Genomic DNA, 20241 nt, shown 5'->3' on the forward strand with positions numbered 1-20241 from the left:
GAATTTTGATAAGTATGTCCTCTCTTTATATCTGGGTCTAGTGCTGGAAGTCCCTCTTGCAGAGGTAACACCTGTCAACAAAGTGAATTTGGGACAGGAGCTGTCAGACAAGTGAGACCTTTGGCTGCTCCCCACCACCTTCATTCCACGTTTGGACTGTCTTTCCCACACAGAAAATCCAGTGAGACACAATCTGGCTGTTCCAGTCACAGATGTGCATTGTGGCAGTGACAGAAGCCAGGTGACCTGCTTAAAGCACCTTGTGCCAGGACCTTCCTAAGGCAAACATTTCACATTTTTTAAAATGTATTTTTCCAGACTTCACCCGTTGCAGCAGCAGCTGTGCCTCCCCAGAACTGCTGAAGCAGTGACACGACAGACAGAGGAATAATTGAGGGGCATGAAATTAGATTCTCGAGTAGAAATGGGTTGTCTTTGGTACTCCTGAAATGGGAGAGGTGTCAATGTGCAGAATTACAGCGGCGGTTGAAATCATCAGGGCTCCTCTGCAGGCTGATTTCAGCAAAAAGAGACATGTTGGGGGCATTGATGTACCAAAAACTGAACCCCCAACCAGGAGGGACCATGGTCAGCTGGAGGATCAGGCCACCACCTCGTGTGCTGCGTGATGAGATGCAGCACAGCAGGGTCTGCCCTGGAGCCCAGGACCCCATGGGCACGGATGGGGTGAGCCAAAACCTGGGAGGGGCTGGGCACTGGCACTGCTCTCGCTGCAAAGAAGGGAAAAACCAACCAGCCTCCCCAAACTGAGCTGTGTTTGGGGCTGGGACAGCAGGTTATCCCCAAACTGAGCTGTGTTTGGGGCTGGGACAGCAGGTTATCCCCTTGCTGGGGTCTGGATCCCACACCTCGCTTTGAGCCCCCAGTTCAGGAGGGATGTGGGATAACTGGAGTGGGGGTGAGTGGTGGAGGGGGGAGCTGGGCAGGGGTGACAGGACAGGGGAGGCAGAAAGGCTCCAAGTGCAGCTGCTGGAGGGGGAGTTCTAGGGGAGACAGAGCTGAACTTCCCAGCTGGAGCGGGCACGGAGGAGGGAGCGGGGCAGGCTGGGCTGACGCGCTGCCCCGGCAGAGCCAGCGCTGCCATGGCAGCCTTGGGGCCCTGCCAGCTGGACACAGGTCCTGGCAGGCCCTGCTGGGCCCATCCCCTTCTCCCACCCTCCAGGCGAGGGGGACAGGCTCCTGTGTCTGGAAGCGAGCGGCAGTTCAGGCCCTGCAGCAGCACCTCGACTCTGTGAAGGTAAGAGCAAAGCTGTGCCCAGATTTTGGGCACTGCTGAGCCACCCCCTGTCCTTGCAGCAGGGCCAGGGTGCTGCTGTGGGTGCTTTGTCCTGGGTGGAGGGTCAGAGCCAGGTGAAAGGCTCTCTCTATGGTGCAGGTTGGCCAGCAGTTGGACCCACGGGATCAGAGGACGTCGGCAGTGCTTGCGCTTGGAGGGCTGCTCACAGGATCCTGTTCCTGCAGAGGGATGGCTGCAAAGAAAAAGGAGGTAGAGCTGCAGGTCAGTAGGAGCCAGGCTTTTGAAAGACCTTGTAAACTCATAGTTAAGTGCAAAGGATGAAATTCAGTCTGGAGGTATCTCAGATGCTGCTGGCAGAGCCCTGCTGTGAGGTCCCTGGGGTGGAAAACATTCCTGAAGGCAGGTGGGAACAACGGGGAGGCCTGGCAGGTCAGATCTGCCCCTTGTCAGTGCTGTGGGGGCACAGGGAGGTGGTTGTGGGGCTGCAGGTTGTGTTCCAAGCTCTTAAGGGCTGGCACAGGTTTGGCTGCTGTCAGAGATCAGAATGCATCTGTGTTTCATGGGATAATTGCTCAGAGGACATCGAGGAGTAGGGAACTGGGGAAGGGGGGGTTTCTCCCGAGCGACAAATGTCACTGAACATCTCTGGCCAGGTCACGTATTCAGAAGGCTCCCTGTAAAAGTTGGGTGGTACGAGAAAAATTCTAAGGGTAAAAAACCTATTTCACAGTGATATGTGGAGGAATTTTGCCTTGTTTACAGTGCACAAGTGACCTAATGATGCTTTATAACTACTGCGTGGGGAGAGAGGGGTTCTGGGAGTGGTTCACTACGAGAAAACATTGAAAACCCAAAGTAGGTTCTGAAGGTCTGCTTCAAAATTTAAAATAAGTTCAGTCTTCACAAGAGAGAAATAATGGAAGAGATTATGGGCTCTCTGGCCTTGTTTATTCACTGTTGAGATTGGAAAATGCCAACCTGTGTACAAAAGGAAGAGGAGCTCTCTATTAAGGTAAGAATGGACTCTGTTGCTGCTTGTCCAGCTCAGTTCCTGAGTGATGAGGAACATCAACCACACTGTGCCCCTTGGGCAGCCAAGGCAAAGCTGGGGCTGGGGCTGCAAAACTCTGGTTGTTCACACCTGCAGATGAAAGCTGAACCTTGGATACGATGGGATGTCCTGGAAAAGCTCTGGTTGTGTTAGAGAAGACCCAAGCCCAAGCAGCCTCAGCACTCCCAAATTAGCAAAGCATCTTGGAGGGTGCCACCAGTACTTGAGCCCATGGCTGAACTCATTATCACAAGTTATTGTCATCAACCCTTTGGACTCATTGACATTCTGTGAAACACCCTGAGCGTGGTCCCAGCACCAGGAACAATTAAATGTCTCAATTCTGCAGGTGTTCTCTGAAAAAAAATAGGCTTGGGGTCATGTGCTGAACAGGCAAATGGACAGAGGTGTTTGAACAGCTCCCTTTGCCTGAGTGAGAAAGGTCCTGGAGAAACTGCCCTGGTGACACCTCTGAAAACCTGTGAGAGGCCACTGGAGTTTCCACTCTTGGAATTCTTGACTATGGGATTTTAGCAGCCCTTCAATGCCCGTTGGTGTTAATTATTGTGAAATCATTGCCTTGGGGCAACTTCCTGTCTTCCATTGTAGTCTAAATGTAGTTGGGATTGATGAGACCAGCTGAGGAAGGAACTGGGAATCCTCATTGTTCAGGATGAACAAAACCAGATCTTCATTTCTCAGGAAGCCTTTTTTTTATTAACTTGCTGTGTTTTTAAGTACTTACTGAGGGGCAAGTCCTGTAAGATGGGGAAGATGCTAAAGATCTTTTCCTTTCTAATAACAGTATTGGAAGTGTGGGATAATACAGCACGTGGCACAGTGTATGGAATTGTCTAGGGCATCCTTGACAGGGTAAATCCCTGAGCAAGCTGATCTAACACTGAGCAGGGCATTAGATGAAGAACTCCACAGATCCCTCCCAACCTAGAACTTTGTATTCTCTGTTCACTGTGTTTTGGAAGTCTTTGGATACAGCTGGGAATTCAGGTGAGGACACGCTGGGCTCAGCCCCCCTCTAGTGCCCACACATCGCAGGAGCTCTGTATTTACTGCTTTATTTGAGCAAGACTGAAACCTCTAAAAGTAGCACAGCTCATGTGCAGGCCAGGGGAGAAGCTGCTGCTGGAGAATCCCCTGCCTTGTGAGTCCCTGTGAGGACTGGGCTGAGCTGGGTGTGGGGAAGGGAGGCTGTGGAGCAGCACCCAGTGCTGCGGGACAGCCCAGCCCACCCTCCTGCTCTGGGCTCCCATGGGAGGGCCCTGCTCAGCTGGGTCCTGCTCTCAGATCTTGCTGCGTGGCCCCACAAGGAGTTGTGTTGCCAGAAAAGCAGGAGAGTGCCAGGAAGAACCTGAGGCTGTGATGGGTGTCTCACAGCCCTTCCCCCTTGCTCTGTAGGTGACAGGGTCTGGTGGGTTCAGTTGGAGCTCTGGGCAGTCAGACAGGCCCTGGCTGTGGGTCTGGGCTCCCAGTTTGGGGAGTCAGCCCCCAGAACAACTCTTGGCTTCTCTGTACACCAAGTCTGGGGCCCCCTGGCAGCCACTGTTCCAGTAGTGCCCCTAAATGAGGGAGAGCTTTCTCTTGGCTGGGTGCTGCTGCCTTTCCATCTGCCTTTCCCTGGATGTTGTGAGACATCGTGCCCAGCTGGTCAGAGGTGAGAGGATCAGTCAGGAGAGTTTCCTGAGTGCTCAGGTAACTCCTCTTCAGGCAGATGTGTCCCTCTTAAGCAGTTTGTCCAGATGTTTGCAGCAACTGGGTGGTACCTTTGGACTTACTGTTGCTTTTACTGTGTTTTTACATTTTCACACAGATTAACATCACTAGCCAGGAGCTTTGGGAAGAAATGCTGTGTCTCAAAGGACTCATTGGTAAGGTTTGGTCAGCACACTGGGTTGCTCTTGTTCTGTGTTTAGAGGAATTATTAATGTTAAGGATGTTTAGTCAGTCCCTCCATTCCTCTTTCCCTGAATGGAAGGAAGAAATATTCCAACAGAGGTGAGACAAGCTGGAGGTTGTAGTCCTGTTCATGTGGGACAGTTGTCATGCAATCCAAGCAGTGCTGGTCCAGAAGCTTCTGGAGTGTCCAGTCCAGCCACTGCTTGGAACAGGACTGTCCCCAGCAAAGGAACAGCCCTGGCTCCCAAGGGTGCTCTCCCTCTGCAGTTCTCCCTAGAAAAGCTGGTCCCTCAAAGGGCACAGCCATGCCCATGTTTCTTTTGAAGGCTCCTCCACATAATTATTAGCTTGATATTTTACAATGTGATCTCATCCTCTGATCCAGCATCTCAAACCTTCCCAGGGTAGGACAGTTTCTACCTCAGAGTTGAATCCAGCCCTTCTAGTGTTTGGTCTACTGGTCTGTGTCTGAAGTGACCCATTTTCACCTCATTCTCACTCATTTTCCTGCTCACAGTTGTTGATGCATTTCAAGCCTGGTGTGGCCCGTGCAAAACAGTAGTGGATCTCTTCCAAAAAATCAGGAATGAAGTTGACAGTAATCTCCTGCATTTTGCTGTGGTAAGATCTCATTTGACGCTGCCTGCAATACCCAGTCCTCTGCAATTGGCAGGGGCCTGAAGGCTGAAGTGACTTTGTCTTTCCAATATTCAGCCCAAAGGATAACAGTGCAGGAGTTGCAGCTGCTGGGAGGGAACCTGCCAAATACAGGTGCTTGGGTTCATCTGTAAGAATTCATATAATGAAGAATTTTCAGGCTTTAATGGATCTGTCCAGATTTCTGCTTAAGCAAATAACACTGGACAGAGTTGTTAACACAAAGTCCCTCTGATGTACAGGGGGAGGCTGAAGGAGCTGGGTTTGGTCACCTAGAGAGGAAAAGGGACAGGTGTCAAGTGGGGGATGGATGGAGAAGGCAGAGACAGACATCTCTCAGTGGAACACAGCAACAGGACAGGAGAAAACGGGATAAGTTGCAGCAGGGAGAGATCCAAGTAAAGAGAAGGAAAAAGTACTCGGTGTAGGAATGGTAGGACTGGGACAAGTTCCCAGAGGTGCAGAGCTGATTCTGGGAGATGCTCAAAACTAACACAGCCTTGAACACCCTCCTGTACCACTGAGACCAGCCCTGCTTTGGGCAGTCTGGGATCAGAGCCCTTCAGAGGTCCCTCCCGACCTCAGTCCCACTGGGATTCTGTGTGTAAGTGCCTTTCCTGGCTGAAGGCAGCTCTGGATCGTGGAGAGAGCCGAGGGCAGGGAGGTTTCTCACAGCTCAGCACTCCTGCTGCTGCCTCTGCTGCCACCACAGCTCCTCCTGCCACTTCTCTGCTCATGGACAAGAGGCTCCCATTTCATTTTCCAGCCTTCTTCTGTGGGACTCACCCAGGCAAGCTGCTGGGAATAGACATTCCTGTCCCAGCAGAGCTGCTGTTCCAGCTCCTGCAGGTGAGATCTGCCTGCTTCTCAGGTCACTGCTGCTGAGCTGGGACTTGGTTGTGGCCCTGGCTCTGACCGGTGTCACTTTGTCCCCCCAAACCGGGCCCCAGAGGTGTTTCCCCGTGTGGGGGGTGAGGACCAGCCAGCTGAGGGGGGCTGAGTCCAGGCATGTGCTTCCCTGTGGAGCAGAAATGCTTTCCTAGAAACACCTGCTCTATTTCCCATTTCTTTCAGGCTGAAGTTGATTCCATCGATGCTCTGGAAAGATACAGAGGACGATGCCAGCCTGTCTTTCTGTTTTATGCTGTGAGTGAAAACGTTTTCCCAGTAGATGCACAGCAACAAACATGACCTGCTGGTGGGAACAACTGGCCTTTTGGAGGGAGATTCTATTTCTTTAATGTGTGATGAGCAAATTTTATTTGCTCTGTATCTGCTGGTGATCAAGTGCTGTGGGGATTAAAATATAGTCAGTGTGTTGCCCTGTGAGGTCGTCAGGTTCAGTCCTGCCTATGCAGGACCTCACTTCTCTCACAAACTGCTTTGCTTCTTCCTAAGACTGATGAGGAACCACAGAGAAGGTTGTTCCAAAGCTTTCCTCTTGTGGAGCAGAGCAGCTCTGTCAGGGAGGAGGGCCTGGTACAAAATGTTGTGGGTGATGTGCTGCTGGGGGGATTTCCAGGGCCCAGAGAGTACAATCTGAGCACTGACTGACTGATTTGCTTTCCACACCTTCCAGGAGGGAGAATTAGTGGCTGTTGTAAGAGGAGTGAATGCACCACTGCTGCAGAAAACCATCCTGGAACAGCTGGCAGGGGAAAGAAAGGTTTTAGAACATGGAGGAGAGCAAGTGCTGGTAATGAGTCACTAAAACCTTAAATAGCTGTAGATGTGCATGTCAGAGGAGAGGTTCAGCTCCCCAGGGCCAGCACAGCTCTAAAGCAGAGTTCCTTCCTTGCAAAAATCCCCAGCCCAGCCCCTGTGCTGAGCCGCTGCCAGAGGAGCTGGCTTTTTGTGTGTGCTCCAGACTGCTTTGGTTCTGAGGAACCAAACTGCCATACCTGTGTGTGATCTGCTACTCTGAAGGCATCCCAAAGCCTGCAGGCTCCCTCTGGTGACAATGGCTGGCCTGTTCCTGGGAAGGCTTTCCCCGGCTCTTGGTCAGCTGATGGAGAGCTCAGCCGGTGACCCCGGACAGGCAGAGCCTCTGCCCTCACTGCTGAGCTGAGCCCGACCCCGAGGGCAGCAGAGGGCTGCTCCCTGCTCAGGTGGAGCTGGGAAGGGGGGCCCTGCCTGGCAGGGGCTCACCTGGAGGGCAGGAGGACACTCGGGACCTTCCTTGCTCATCCACCCGCTCTTGCAGATGCGAGACAGAGCCAAGGAGGAGGGAAGCACAGCTGCTCTGCAGGGACAACAGCGGGAGGGCTGAACAGGTAAGGCAGGGACAGTGTAGGATGCTCTCTGTGCCTTTGGTAAGTGCCTCTGCTAAAGCTGGAACCTTCAGCCAGGGTTCAGCTCTGCTGGGGCACCACAGGGAAGATTCCTGTCCCTGGGCACAGCCCAGCTCTGCCCATCCCTGGCAGATCAGCACATGAGAGCGTCCCCTTGGAACCCGGGTAAGACACCAGGGGAGCCTGGGTGTCTGATATCCCGAAACTCAGTTATTTTTCCTTCCAGTGTGTGTTTTACTTTACATTTGACTCCCCTCACCTTCTGGCCTGGTGAGGGCTCTTTGGCTTTGTTCTGTTTCCAACACAAGCACTGAAATAGCCGCAACTGTTGCTAAACCCCCCGCCCCTCAAGTGGTTTTTAAAAGAAAACACAAACACTTGGGCACCAAATCTGGTTACACCAGCTCCTGCCTTGTTTCAATTAGCCACCTCTTCCCAAAGGCTTTGTCTCTGGTCCCAAAAGGGACATTTTTTCTAGGCTTTCCTGGGACACGTTTGTAGCCTGGGGCTGTGCACACCAAACCCCGGGAATCGCGGCAGAACCCGCCCGGCTCTGGCAGAGGCCGGTGGGTGCCGGTGGGTGCCGGGCTGTGCCTCTTTTCTTTGCTCATCACTGACATTGTCCCTTTCCTTCTCTCGGAGACTGACGGACCCCCGGGCCCGGGATCGCGGCCGGCAGCGTGGAAGAGATGCGGGGTTTGCCGATAAATAAAAGGATTAGCGGGCAGCATGGCTGGCTCGGTGTCCCTCGGTGTCCCCCCGTGTTCCCCCCGTGCCCCCCGTCCCCGGTGCCGCGCGGCCCCTTTAAGGCGGGCGCGGGGGCGGTCTCTCGGCGCTGCGGCTGCGCGGGGCGGACGCTGTGACCACGGGTTCGAGTCCCGGCGGTGCCGGCCCGGCCATGGCCGCTGCCCCGGACGGAGCGGAGCCCGAGCTGCCCACGGAACCGCCCGTGCACCGGCTCAGCGTGGCCGAGCTCGACCGTGAGCTGGACTCCCGCAGCGAGCTGGTGAGGCGCGAACCGCCGCCCAGGCGGCACGGCCGGGCCGGGGGGGCTGCTCCGGCCCGGGCGCTCCCGCAGGGCCCCGGGGCCGCTCAGGGAGGGAGCGTCCGGTCCGGTCCCCTCACACAGCCGGGAGAGAGGGGTCCGGTCCGGTCCCCTCCCCTCACACAGCCAGGAGAGAGGGGTCCGGTCCGGTCCCCTCACACAGCCGGGACGGAGGGTCGGCGGGGGGCTCCCTCAGACGGGTGTGAGGGAGGGTCGGGGGGTCCCTCGCACAGCCCCGAGGGAGGGCTGGGTCGGGTCCGGTCCCCTCACACAGCCCCGAGGGAGGGCTGGGTCGGGTCCGGTCCCCTCGCACAGCCCCGAGGGGGGGTCGGGTCGGGTCCAGTCCCCTCACACAGACCAGAGGGGGGTTCAGGGGTCCCTCACACAGCCCCGAGGGGGGCTCGGCAGGCAGGTGGGCCCAGGCTGCTCTTTGCCCGTTCCAGCACCCTGCCATGGGCTCTGTCCCAGTCACATCAAGTTCACATTCTTTGCCTGGACTAAGCAAACAGCAAACCCCCGAGCTGTACGTGGTGGGTGCCTGGTGTAGCAGGTGCATCGTCAGTCATTTAACTCCTCTCTTGCTGCAAAGCACCTGATAGTGCAATAGCGTCTTTATTCTCAGAACATCAAAAGTGCTCTATAACTGCTCCTGGAAGTAAGTCTCACACGGCCTCCAAGGAGGAAATACCCCATTCAACCAGGTGAAACTGTGAGCCCTCAGCTCTCACCGGCCTCTCTGGGCAGGGGCGTGTTGGCAGGAGTGTCTGTGTGTGGCTGCTTTTAAATATTGTTTAGTTAAAATAAACTCTGGAAGGTGGAGTAGGCAAGCTAAACTCAGTCTGTGGTTTCTGCTGTACAGATTGATGACAAAGAATTCGACATCCCTCAGGTTGATACCCCCCCCACGCTGGAGAGCATCCTGAATGAGGTGAGTGTCTGTCGGGCAGGGAAGGGCAGGCAGCACAGGCTCCTTTGGCTCCCTTCCTCCTGTGTTTTCCCGGGAAAATAAAACTGTATAACTTCATGATGTCCCGGTATTGATAGCTGGTGAAGTGCTCAGTTGAGTAATTGCTTTATCGGGTGTGACATAGAATTTTGGTTTTGTTTTTTGGTGTTTTTTTTTTTTCAATTAAAGTATCCACAGCTGCAACACATAAAAAGTTTCTATTAAGTCTAAGTACGTTCACCTGTGGATCTGGACAGTCACCTGAAGCCTATACAGTCTGTTAAAGGTCGGGGCATCAAACAGATGTTTTTAGCTAAAAGTAATTGCAGAGTTTCTGGGTAGTTCTTAAGTTGTGAGAGGAGGTGAGAACTAGATATTTAGTCCTCTGGCAGGAGCAATGAACTGTCTCAGCACCTGATGTGACTTGTAGTACCTTGCAGGGGAGAGCTGACTTTGTCTCACTTGTATCTAACTCAGTGTATTTTTTTACAGTAGCTGTGTATGAGCCCTCAAAAGGAAAAACGGCCTGAAAGTAAAGATTAACTCAAAGAAAACAAGCTTTTTAACAAAATGAGGAAATTGGTGGCTGGATTTCCTTTTCCCCTAAAGGGAGAAGGAGCCTGGGAGGGCTCATAGTTCTTTTAAAAAGCTGCATTAAAAATACAGGTGTAAGGTGCCCCAAACAGATCCAGACCAAGAATGAGAGGAGTAGTAGGGGTAGTGTACAGAGGTGTGTCCTGTTTCTGCTGGTGCCTTGGGTGACAGAGGTGGAGGGAACTGAGTAAATTTGGGTGATACCAAAGGAGATGCAGTGACAGCTGTGTCAGAGGAGCAGAATGCAAGTCTTAAACCCCGAGAGGTAATCATGAGAAAAGCGTAGTTCAGTGCAAACAAATGCAAAGTCTTACTCCAGTGCTATTGATCTCAGTTACACATGGGATGGAAATGACTGGTAAAGCACCTTTTGAGAAGGATTTTACTGGAGAACAACCTGTCTGAGCCAAAAAGGCAGAGTTGCAGTGGAAGAGGGGATGTGCAATGGGCACAGGGCTCTGCTCTCTGCTCCTCTGGCATCAGCTAGGCTGTTGTGTTTGCTCTCTCTGGCTCTGTGAGGAGAGAACACGAACTGCACCACATTTAGAAAACATCAGGAAAAATGGCTGTTTGAAAAACACTGTATTAAAAAATTCTGGGTTAAGACTGAAAGGAGAAAGATTGCCAGCAGAAGAGCACAGAGCAGAGCAAAATCAACTCTCAAAGCAGCTGGAGGGACTGCTGGGCTCTTAGGGCCACCTGGTGAAGTGCTGGAGTAGATGATGATAATTCTAGGCCTTCTCTTGGCTATTGGGAGACTTGGGAACAGCTCAGTTAAAGGTCAGTTTAAGTTTTGATGGAGTAGATATTATCTGGGGAAGGAAGATTTAGTCGAACGATTTTCTCTCCAGCCCACTCCTGTGATTATTGTGAACTCTGGAAACTGGTTCTTCCACAGGATCAGTCCAGTAAAGTAGGAAATAATTCCTGGTTTTACGTATGAGACTGTCTTGTCCTTTCCTTCATTTTTTTTTTTATTTTTTAGCTGAACTGGTGCTGTTTTGCCGACGTTTCGGTTGTGGTGCTGTGTGCTTTGAACACTTAGCAAGCTGTGGTGATTCTGTCCCCTCAGACCGATGATGAAGAGGAGTCTTTCGTTTTGGAGGATCCCTTTCTGCTGAACGTGGACAACACGGACGCGCACTCCTACGACACGTCGTCCGTGGCCAGCTCCGACAGCGGGGACCGCTCGCACCTCAAGAGGTACTGCAGCCCCAGCCCTGCCAGCTGCACCCTGGGGGTGCTGCTTAGAGCCCTTAAAAACAAATCCTCCTTTTTTCTGGCAGAACACTGTTACTCCTCCAGGGTCACGTAGGCAAAGGTGGGATTTGTTGCTGCGCTGAGGGCTGGCCTGTTTGAGTGTGCTGGTTTAAAGGGAAACCGGCAGGGGAAATGAACTCAGCTCAAAGGAGAGATTATAAGTCAGAATAACAGTTTAATAAAATAATACAATAAATACGATTATACAGGCAAACAGTTGGTTTTAACCCACAAAACCCAAATGTATGACCCAGCACCCTGGGGCATGAACAGAATGGTGTTCGTTGGGCCCCCCGAGTCCAAAGGAAAAGGAGAGGGAAAAAACCTGTTGGTGAGAGTGCTGGTGCAGTCTGGTCAAGAGTGGTGATCTGCAGTCTTCCTCTGGATCCCACGAGTGGTTAAAAAAGTCCCAAGACTCCAAGATTATATATCCTCCAGTTCAGGCAGGAATGCCCAGTGTACCTCCCTCAGGGCGGGGGGTTCCACACTGGGTGTGAGGACAGGAGCATCCTCCTCTCTCACAGGCCTCTTAACACCCAGTTCATAGCCCGAGGAGTCAGGGCTGCTCCGGGCAGAGGGTGTAAATGGTCTGTTGATAACAGTTTCTGGGCAATGGCATGGAAGGCTATAGAACACACAGTTTTGGGTTACACCCATCCAGTGGTGAACTGGTCCCAGCTGTTCTAACTAGGACATCGAGCAATAAGTGCCCAAATTTTATGGGAGACAGAATATTTCAGTTTCTCTGAGTTTTAATGAAATCTTTGTAGTGCTGAACCGTGATGACTTTAAAGAAAATCTTTCAGAGCTGTGTTTGACCTCCAGAGTGTGCCAGCAGCTGGTGGTTATTTGTGCAAGGCAAATGCTGTCACTCCTTTGAGTGGACTGCTGATGCTGACATCTAAAATGTGGTAATTAGCTCCAGTACTGCTGACCTGTTAATTACTCCAGGGATGGCCTGAGCCACTCCCATGGCTGCCTGGTGTGCTGTGGGAAGCTGTGGTTATTGCATGAGCAGTTGCACAGGATATAAACAGTCTGAATCTGGTGGTTTCTGTTGGCATATGGTGGTGTATGGATTCACTGTCCCTTCTTTTTTCGAAGAAGATGCCTTGTACTGAGAGAAATCTTACCTGTAGTGGCTTAAACATTTCCAGTACAGAGTAGGCAGAAAAACCTGGAAGTGTTCCTGTTATTTTGAGTGAGGCTGGTTGCCATGGTTATAGGTCTTTAGCCATAATATAAGTTATTAACAACATATTTCTTCATTCTATGTGTGAGCTCCTTATTTGTGCACCTCTGGAGAGATAAGAATCGGGAGTTTCCGGCTTAGTTTTGGGAATTTGGCTTTCTGGTGGTGAGCATGGCAACAAAATTGCAACTTTCCTGGAGATTTTCCCTCTGCTGTGGTTGCTGGAGTGCACCAGTGCTCTTCAGAAATAACTGTTCCTGCACATGAGTTAGTTTTAAAAGATGTTTTGTCCATAAACAGAAGCACTTAAGCTTTTGTATCAGGTGTTTTAATTGAAGGTTATTATTTAAGCATACACCCAGTTTTCCTGGGGCTCTGTGTTCTGCTGATGAACCTCTTCCAATTGTTTAGTTTTGCTTAGATTTGCTTACAGACTAAATTGTTTAGTTTTGCTTACAGACTAAAACTTCCTGGCTCACTGAAAGACTTGTTAAAGAGCTCAAGTGTTGCTTTCAGGCTTTATTAATAAATTCTGAGGTTTGCTTGAAACTGAGCATTTGTTTGAAGAACTACTTACTTTTCTCTGGGAGGTGAGTTAGAGTCAGACTGTGCAGGCAGAGCAGGCTTTGCTCATAATCCCATGTGTCATCTCATTCTGGGCCCCCAAGAATAAGAATGGAAACTGTGTGAGTTACAGGTGCATGCAGAATTTACCTGCTGCTTTACTTGTGGCCTAGGCAAAGCTCCAAACTCTTGTGGATGCCTTCAATTTATTTCTTTTTTCCTTAGGAAGAAAAAACTCCCAGATTCTCTCTCACTCCATGGATCAGTGATCCGGCTCTCACTCCTGAAAGGAATTTCTGCCCAAATAGTGTCTGCAGCAGTAAGTGTTGCCTTCTGGTCACATCCATGAGTTAAAACTTGAAACTCTTTTGGTGTGTAGGGGTGTGTGTGATCTCCTCCCTCCTCCCTGCTATTAGTTCTGGGTGGTCCATAGCAGTCCCTGCTTGGTCCATAAAGTACTAACTGGTAGTCCCAGGCAGCAGTGAGCAAGGGATGAGCTGACTCAGTGCAGCAGCAATGTGGGAGGTGCTCTTGAGCACTGATTTGTGTTGCTGGGTGTCATTAAACCTGCTGGCAAATGTTCCATTGGCAGGTCTGCTCAGTGCCTGCAGCAGGCACAGTACACACGAAACTTCCTTATGGAATTACAGGAAATGCTGCTTCCTCTCCATTTCTGGGCACTTTGTCATCCCTCTGGGTGTTTCTGGCCAGTGGTCCCTGGTGGGACCATGAGAATGCAGCTCGTGTTGATTTTGCTCCGTGTAATAATTTGTAATAATTAGAGATGTGCACAGAGCTGGGGGTTGTGCCTCCCTCACTCGTGGCTTCTCCTGTTTCCCCAGGACAAGGTGGATGCTGGCTTGCCCACTGCAATTGTAAGTACTCCCACACTTTTCAAGGACTCTGTACTTGGTTTTCATGCCAGTTTGTTAAAGCAGTAATTTAAGACTCCTGATAATGAATTTCAAACAGGAGGGATGGGAGGAGGAGCATGAAAGCTCTGTTTTCCTGGGGGGAGTGCCCAGCACTCCCCTTTTTTATCTCCTCACCAGGGCTCCTGAGCAGAGCACTCAGCCTGTCCTCCTCTGCTGGGCACACTGGATTTCCCCTGGGTATTTCTTTGCCAGTTATTGCTTTGACTCCTCACAATTTCTTATAGAAACTTAAAAGTGCTCCACGTGATGGGTCAGCATCCCTGTGTCTCTCATGTGTCTGAAATATGTCCTTAAAATACAAATTTTTCACAAAAAAAAAAGGATATTCCTGCTTAGCAATTCGAAGTCAAGCATGTTAATTAAACTATGTCAGAAGCGAAGCTGCCTGTAGGTAAATGAGAAATGTTTTAAGGAGGTGAAATGCAGCAAGTGTTTGTTCTGTCTTTGTGAAATGAGTTCTAATGTGTTACAAAGAAACTAAAGATGTGCTTGGTCACTTTGACTGTAGTAGCATCAGTCCATGAGAAATTATATTTTTTGTTTAAAAAGGCTGCACAGCAGAGTTGGAAGCTGTGACTCTGCACATAGAATAAAAACCAATGCTTACACATCCAGATATCAAAGCACTGGAATTTTTTTAGCCTGACTTAGACTCGTTAATAAATAAAGTAGAACAACATTAATACATCTACAGCATTATGTGATTTCTATTAGGTTTTAGTGAATTGGGTGCAGGTTTGCAAGTGCAATAGGATCTTGGAGCTGTGTTTAATTCCCTGTGGAATCTCTGGGCCTGCTGTGGGCTGTCTCTTCAGGGGACCAGCACTGCAGAGGGTTGTAGAAGAGTTCACATGTGGATGTAGCAGCTGAATTAGAAAAAAATCCCGAGTATTTATATTCAGAAACTACACCAAAAGAATGAGACTGACTTTAGAGAGAAGAAATTTCGCTGTGGGTCCCACTCAGAGCATTTGAGTGTCAAACAGCAGAGGGAAAGGCAGCCCTCTGATCTTGAGAAAATCTGTGTGATGCTCTTTCACATGTAGTGCTTATCTGGCTTCATGTAGGAATTGCTTGTCACTTATAAATTAAAGAAGTTATTTATACAACCTTTGAAATCTTCCCCTTTTGGCAAACTTTGCTTGGTAAATGGTGGATCTGTGAATGATTTCTTCTGCCTTCAATCTATCTGTGTGACTCTTCCAGGCAGCATCAAATCTGATAGCAGTGGGGACTTCCCATGGCTTAGCCCTGATATTTGGTAAGTTAAAAATAAAGTTTGGAGGTTTTTTGCGTTTCAGTGATCTTAAAAAAAATTGCAAACACAAGCAAGAAAACCCCAGCCTGATTTAGAACTGCAGGCTGGATTCCTTCTGAGGAATGTACTTCTGAGTTTGTGCTAAATGTGATTTTCTTTCAGCAAAGAAATAAAGCACAAGTAATATCTTAGTTGTCCTTATTCACATGTTCCTTCTGCTTTGGTGGGGATTGGCACATTGATACTCAGAAATTTAGTTCTGTAGCACTTCTCTAAAGAGCCTTTTCTGGGTTTAAATGGAAAATACTCTGTTTTCATGTGGAAGAAACCACAGCAGTGTGCACACCAGTATCACCTCAAAGTATTAACCTTCTGCTCTGTGATGTAATAGCTGTCAGCATCAGGGGAATTGTGTTCCTTGGGAAGTGGGGCCTCTGACCATGGCTGGTGTCAGGGGTGTCTCCTTCCCTGCACCATCACCCACCTCTGTGTCCCTTCATGCTTTTAGTCTTTTATCACAGAACTTCATTCAAAAGGTTTCTGAGCCTGTGCCTCTGTTTATCCAGGTCACCAGCTGGGCCAGAACAGCTCCTGATCTGCTCCCATAAACACTGGGTTTTGTGCCTTTTATCTGTGCAGCACCAACTTCTTAACCATTTCAGAAATCTCAGTATCTTCTATACTTTTTTTTCAAAGCTGGATGAAATTATTCAAATGCAGAATTCTGGGGGATGGGGTACAAGAGAGGGGTGGGAAAGACTGTGATAGTGCAAGACTCACCTCCCTGGGTATTTACACATTAAACTGTTTGATGCCCTTTGCTTAATTCAGTAGTGAAACAGTTACAGGTTGTGCTTAATCTGAATATAAGTAACTTCTTATCTGCTGCAGGTAACACAGGACCTTACGGAGTTTTTAGCACTAAACCTTTGTGGGGTTTTGGATTTTTTTTAGTTTTTTAAAGGTTGCTCTAGTGTGTGGAGCTCTCCAGGATCACTCCTGTGGAACACACTGTTACTCTGATTTTGCTCTCTGTGTGCTGACATGAGGAAGTCAGGAAGCTTTTAAATAAGAAACTGTTCTCTGCAAGTGTCATAATAGATAATTCTTAGCATTTTACATTGCAGAAGGGACTCTAGGACTCTATATAAGCATGCAAAGAGTCATTCTTACATTCTGGCTTGAGTTTCTTCTGCAATTTAAAGCAGCAGTTTGTCTGTAGGCTGATCAGTATCTGTACATTTTTTAGGAGAACGTGTTTCTACCAGATGTGTTAATTAGGGTGAGATTCACTACTGAAGGCTTGTAAACTGTGTGCAGGGTTTATATTTACAATGGGAATATAAGAGCTTTTTCTGTCTGCAAAAACATAGGTGCATTTTGTGGTTGAACAGAACTCTGAATGGTTGTGTCACTAGGAAAATTTGTAACCCTTTGTTTTTTCTTTCATGTATTTGACTTTAGCTATTTTGTTTGTCTCTCCTGAGTCCACTTGTATTCTTGACTTGTCTGCTCTGTCCTTTCTGAGGAAGACTTGGGAAACTTTCATTCTGGTTCTTTGAAAGCTTCTGTTGGCTCTTGAGAAATTATCACAGGACATCTCTCAGTTTGTGCATCTGATCTTTGAGAAACATTTTTTAGTGGATTAGAGTTGGATTAATTGCCTGTTCTTTGTCATACTCTCATGTGTTGCAGAAGTGCTGGTAGGAAGGGATGTCTGGAGCACACAAATACTCTTTATCCATTTTTCTGGAAGAGCTGGGAGGTTTTACCCTACTCAAAAACCAGCTCTTAAACACAATTCACTGAAGTGTGTTGTTTTTCATAAAGACTTGATGTTCCAGACAGAAAAATTTCTGTATGGCTAAACTTTGTTTTGATTTGTGTGGTACCACTATTGATTTGTATTTTTTTTTTCTCTGTTGGTTGTAAAACTTATGGTGGGTGTCCTGAGTCTCTGAGGTATGGCAGCATTAAAACTAAATTTTGGGATGATTACCCTTAGATGTGTTTTTAAATTCGTGGGGAGTTGATTTGCTGGCTGGTGGTAACTGGTTGAAAGCAGTGTTACCAATGATATTACTGTTACATTACCAGTTTTATTTCCTCTCAGATTTCTGTTTTTTTTTTCTTTTTTTACTCTTCAGTACAAAATGGAGTTCAAATTTATGAACTCACTTTTTAAAGTGCTTGTATTTAAACCACTATCACAGCATCACTTCTTGAATAAATCAGAAGGTGAAATGTTAACCAGAGGAAACACTCAGCAAACTCTGAAGGCTCTCTGTCTTTGGAGATGGTCACATATGTGCTGTTTGTTACTTCACTCCTTTCTTTTATGTTGATTTCTGGCTTTTTCTTCCCTCTTGTGGCCCTTTCTGTGTGGATGAACAGGAAAAGGTACAGTAACTGCCCTGTGCACGTGCCCTGCATGCCCAGCTCCCGTGTTCCCAGTTTGCATGTTGTCTGTGCTGGCATTCCAGGTGCCAGCTCAGCAGAAGGCAGTGCAGGAATAGTGGATGATGCTGCTGGCCACTCTGGGAATTGCTAATGGGATGCATGTGCATTGCACCCTCCCAAATCCCCCAGGCAGGAACAGGTAAAGGTGTTTGTTATCCTGCCCTAGGGCAGCAGCTCCACAGCTCTTTGTGAGGGTGTTGTTTTGGGGCAGGACAAAGCCTCTTCCACGAGCTCACCTCCATCCAGAGCAGTTCTGGCACCGTGCCTGAGAGGATTCGTGACATTGGAGTAATTCTGCAGGAAACCAATTCAAACTCAGGAAAATCAGGGCTTAAGGGAAAGATCTTGGTGGCAGCCTGGTGATCTGAGCAGTATCAGCTTCTGGAGTGCTCTGCTCATTCCTCTGCTCTGGGAAGTGACTTGTTTCACATTCACAAACTTGGTTTGATTCTGTATTTGCAGAGCTGTGTCTAAGGGCCATCTCACTTTGACCTCAGACTGAGAGCAACACAGTTGCTGCCAGAGAACTTTCAGATGAAGAACTAACTGCCTTTTGTAAATTGAAAAATTAAACCCATCTTTGGACAATTGATAGCCACCTTTGTTTCAAGCATCTGGGAAAAGCTTTTTATGTTTAATCCTAAATGTGCCTTAATTCCAAGCTGATAATGTAGGTCTGGAAAATCATCAGATCACCTTCTATAACCTTTTGTTTTTATCTATTTTTATTACTTTGCCAGCTGATTAATAGGACCTCATTGATTCTCTGATCTTGCTTTGCTTTGGAAGCAATTTCATCCACATTATAGTTGTTTTTTAAAAGAAAATCTGATCTAATGGCTCCTCCTTGTATGTCATCTTTTGACTGGCTGGAAACAAGAACAAGGACTGGCACTGGTCATACAGATCAGTTCATTTTGGGATGTTTGTTTGGAATTAACATTGGGGGGGAAGGGAAAAGAAAAGGGCTTTGGAAAGTTCCTGTGGGGATACATATAAAGATGTATATAAAGCCTTTATGGAGAAAGCTGTGGAAGATTCTCCTTTTTCATGCCTTAGAGGAAACAGGTCTTGACTCACTGATGGGCTTGGGCTGCAGTGGAAGGTACAGAATGCCATTTACTTTTCATATGAAGAGCTGGAGCATTCCCCTTGCTTTCAAACATATTTTTATGGTTAGCAGGTGGTATTTTTCTGGACTGTATTTCCAGACCTCTGGAACAGGAATTGGATCTTGACACCATCTGGAGAATATTTCTCTGGGAAACTTGTTTACCAGCTGTAGCTCTGTGTTGTCTGAACTTCCATGGAAATCTTCCATGAGTTATCTTCTTCTGTGACCTGTTCTGATCTGTGCTGTCAGGGATCACAGGGATGTCAAGGTGCTTTCTGGTGGTGTGGCCAAGGATGTTTTCTGCTCGCCCTGGACAGTGCTTTAGGGTAATCCATGGGGTCAGCAGCTTTTCTTGCTCATATTCATTTCTCCCACTAATGCCTCTTCATACAGGTGGAATTTGAGCTGACTCCACTGTGTGCTCAGCCCTCAGTCTGTGTTTGCTGCCTGATGGATCCATCCTTTTGGGGAGGAAATGCAGGATACGTGCTCTGTTTCACATCTAGCACATCTCTAGCAGTGCTCAAGCCTGGAGGAACGTTTCCTGTGCCTTGGGCAGACCTTCCAGGGGCTTTCTAGTGCTCAGCTCTGTTTCCCTGGATCCTTTCCTTTCCCTTCCTTGCTCTAGGTGACTCCTGCCCACAGTGTTACTGTGGTGTTTCTGATGTATTTCCAACAATCTTCACAAAGCATCTTTGTTCCTTGACCATCTTAACTGTGCCCCTTGGAGAGCAAGTTCCTTTTCCCTCCAGCTTCTGGCCTTTATTAACAAAACCAGGGACTAACATGACAAAATAATAATAAAATTATGACATAGAGTTAAGCCTATGTTGGGGTTTTGCAGTTGATGTTCAAATATGGAGATACAAGACTCAGAAGATAGAATTAATTTTCTGTCATCTTCAATGCTTCAAAGCAGAGTAGTAAAAGGAATGCTAGATACTGCTTTGATTTTACCAGTAGTTTCTTCTTCATTATGTAATGCCTCTGCATTTCTATACTCCCTGTGCCTGGTTTGTACTCTTAAAAATCATTTTTGTATTTCCCTGCGAGCCAGTGTCCCATTCTCTCTGTACTAACACGTGCTTTCACCTCGTGAACTCTTTTTTTAAGAACTTAATTGTAAGTCTGCGAGTTGTTAATGTACCCCAAGTGAATTGTACCTGTAAATAATGGCATGATGTTAATTTGAGTCACTGCTCTTCCCTTAATTTCTTGCTGGTTGTTGTGCCCTAGATCAGAACCAGGCCCTGAGGCTGTGCCTGGGCAGCACTGCTGTGGGGGCCCAGTATGGGGCCATCTCTGCCCTCAGCATCAACAACGACTGTTCCAGGCTCCTGTGTGGCTTTGCCAAGGGACAGGTAATATTCCCAGGGGATGAGCTGGAGACTCTCTGGAGTTCCAGGCATCAATGTGTAGCTGTGTGTTGGTTGGTTCAGTGCTCAGAAGCAGTTACACGTGGTGTCATCTGCCCAAAGCCTTTTTTGGCAGCCAATCCCTGCATCCAGGGAGCCAACTCGGAGTGTTTGGGGCTGGTTTCTGGGGAGGAAGTGACTAATGCAGAGTTTAGTGAAAGGATTTAATTGTGACATAATTCCTGCCCCTGATAAACTGAAATGTGCAGTGGCTCACCAAGACAACCTGCTCAGCCTTTCTGGGTCACTTTGTAAGGCCTGTGCTTGGTTTTTACTGTGGTGATGAC

The 20241-nt window shown here is 48.5% G+C and overlaps 2 protein-coding genes across 4 annotated transcripts in view; both read left to right on the plus strand.

Moving 5' to 3' along the window:
* Positions 1–486: 486 nt before the first annotated feature.
* On the plus strand, positions 487–7901 carry NME9 (NME/NM23 family member 9). Of its 2 annotated transcripts, XM_027724872.2 has the most exons (9): positions 487–687; positions 1184–1258; positions 1397–1519; positions 4138–4195; positions 4741–4844; positions 5955–6026; positions 6460–6576; positions 7084–7153; positions 7814–7901. In XM_027724872.2, exons 1-8 carry the CDS (start codon positions 535–537, stop codon positions 7147–7149), a joined length of 768 nt encoding a protein of 255 aa, XP_027580673.2. In that variant the 5' UTR covers positions 487–534; the 3' UTR covers positions 7150–7153; positions 7814–7901. The 2 variants fall into 2 exon arrangements, with proteins under 2 accessions (XP_027580673.2, XP_039247085.1); XM_039391151.1 differs by lacking the exon at positions 6460–6576.
* Positions 7902–8033: 132 nt separating this feature from the next.
* VPS8 (VPS8 subunit of CORVET complex) overlaps positions 8034–20241 on the plus strand; it is a 66589-nt gene continuing 54381 nt past the window's right edge. The window contains exons 1-8 of one of the 2 annotated variants that reach the window (XM_027724862.2): positions 8034–8177; positions 9076–9144; positions 10829–10959; positions 12998–13091; positions 13615–13647; positions 14914–14968; positions 17360–17365; positions 19776–19900. In XM_027724862.2, the coding sequence (XP_027580663.1) occupies positions 8070–8177; positions 9076–9144; positions 10829–10959; positions 12998–13091; positions 13615–13647; positions 14914–14968; positions 17360–17365; positions 19776–19900 (621 nt within the window). In that variant the 5' untranslated portion in view covers positions 8034–8069. The remainder of the gene's footprint in view (positions 8178–9075; positions 9145–10828; positions 10960–12997; positions 13092–13614; positions 13648–14913; positions 14969–17359; positions 17366–19775; positions 19901–20241) is intronic. The other variant, XM_027724863.2, reaches the window with a different exon arrangement.

The sequence above is a fragment of the Pipra filicauda genome, unplaced genomic scaffold, assembly GCF_003945595.2.
Source record: "Pipra filicauda isolate LSUMZ 115617 unplaced genomic scaffold, ASM394559v2 scaffold90_size2875636_pilon, whole genome shotgun sequence".
Lineage (NCBI taxonomy): Eukaryota > Metazoa > Chordata > Aves > Passeriformes > Pipridae > Pipra > Pipra filicauda.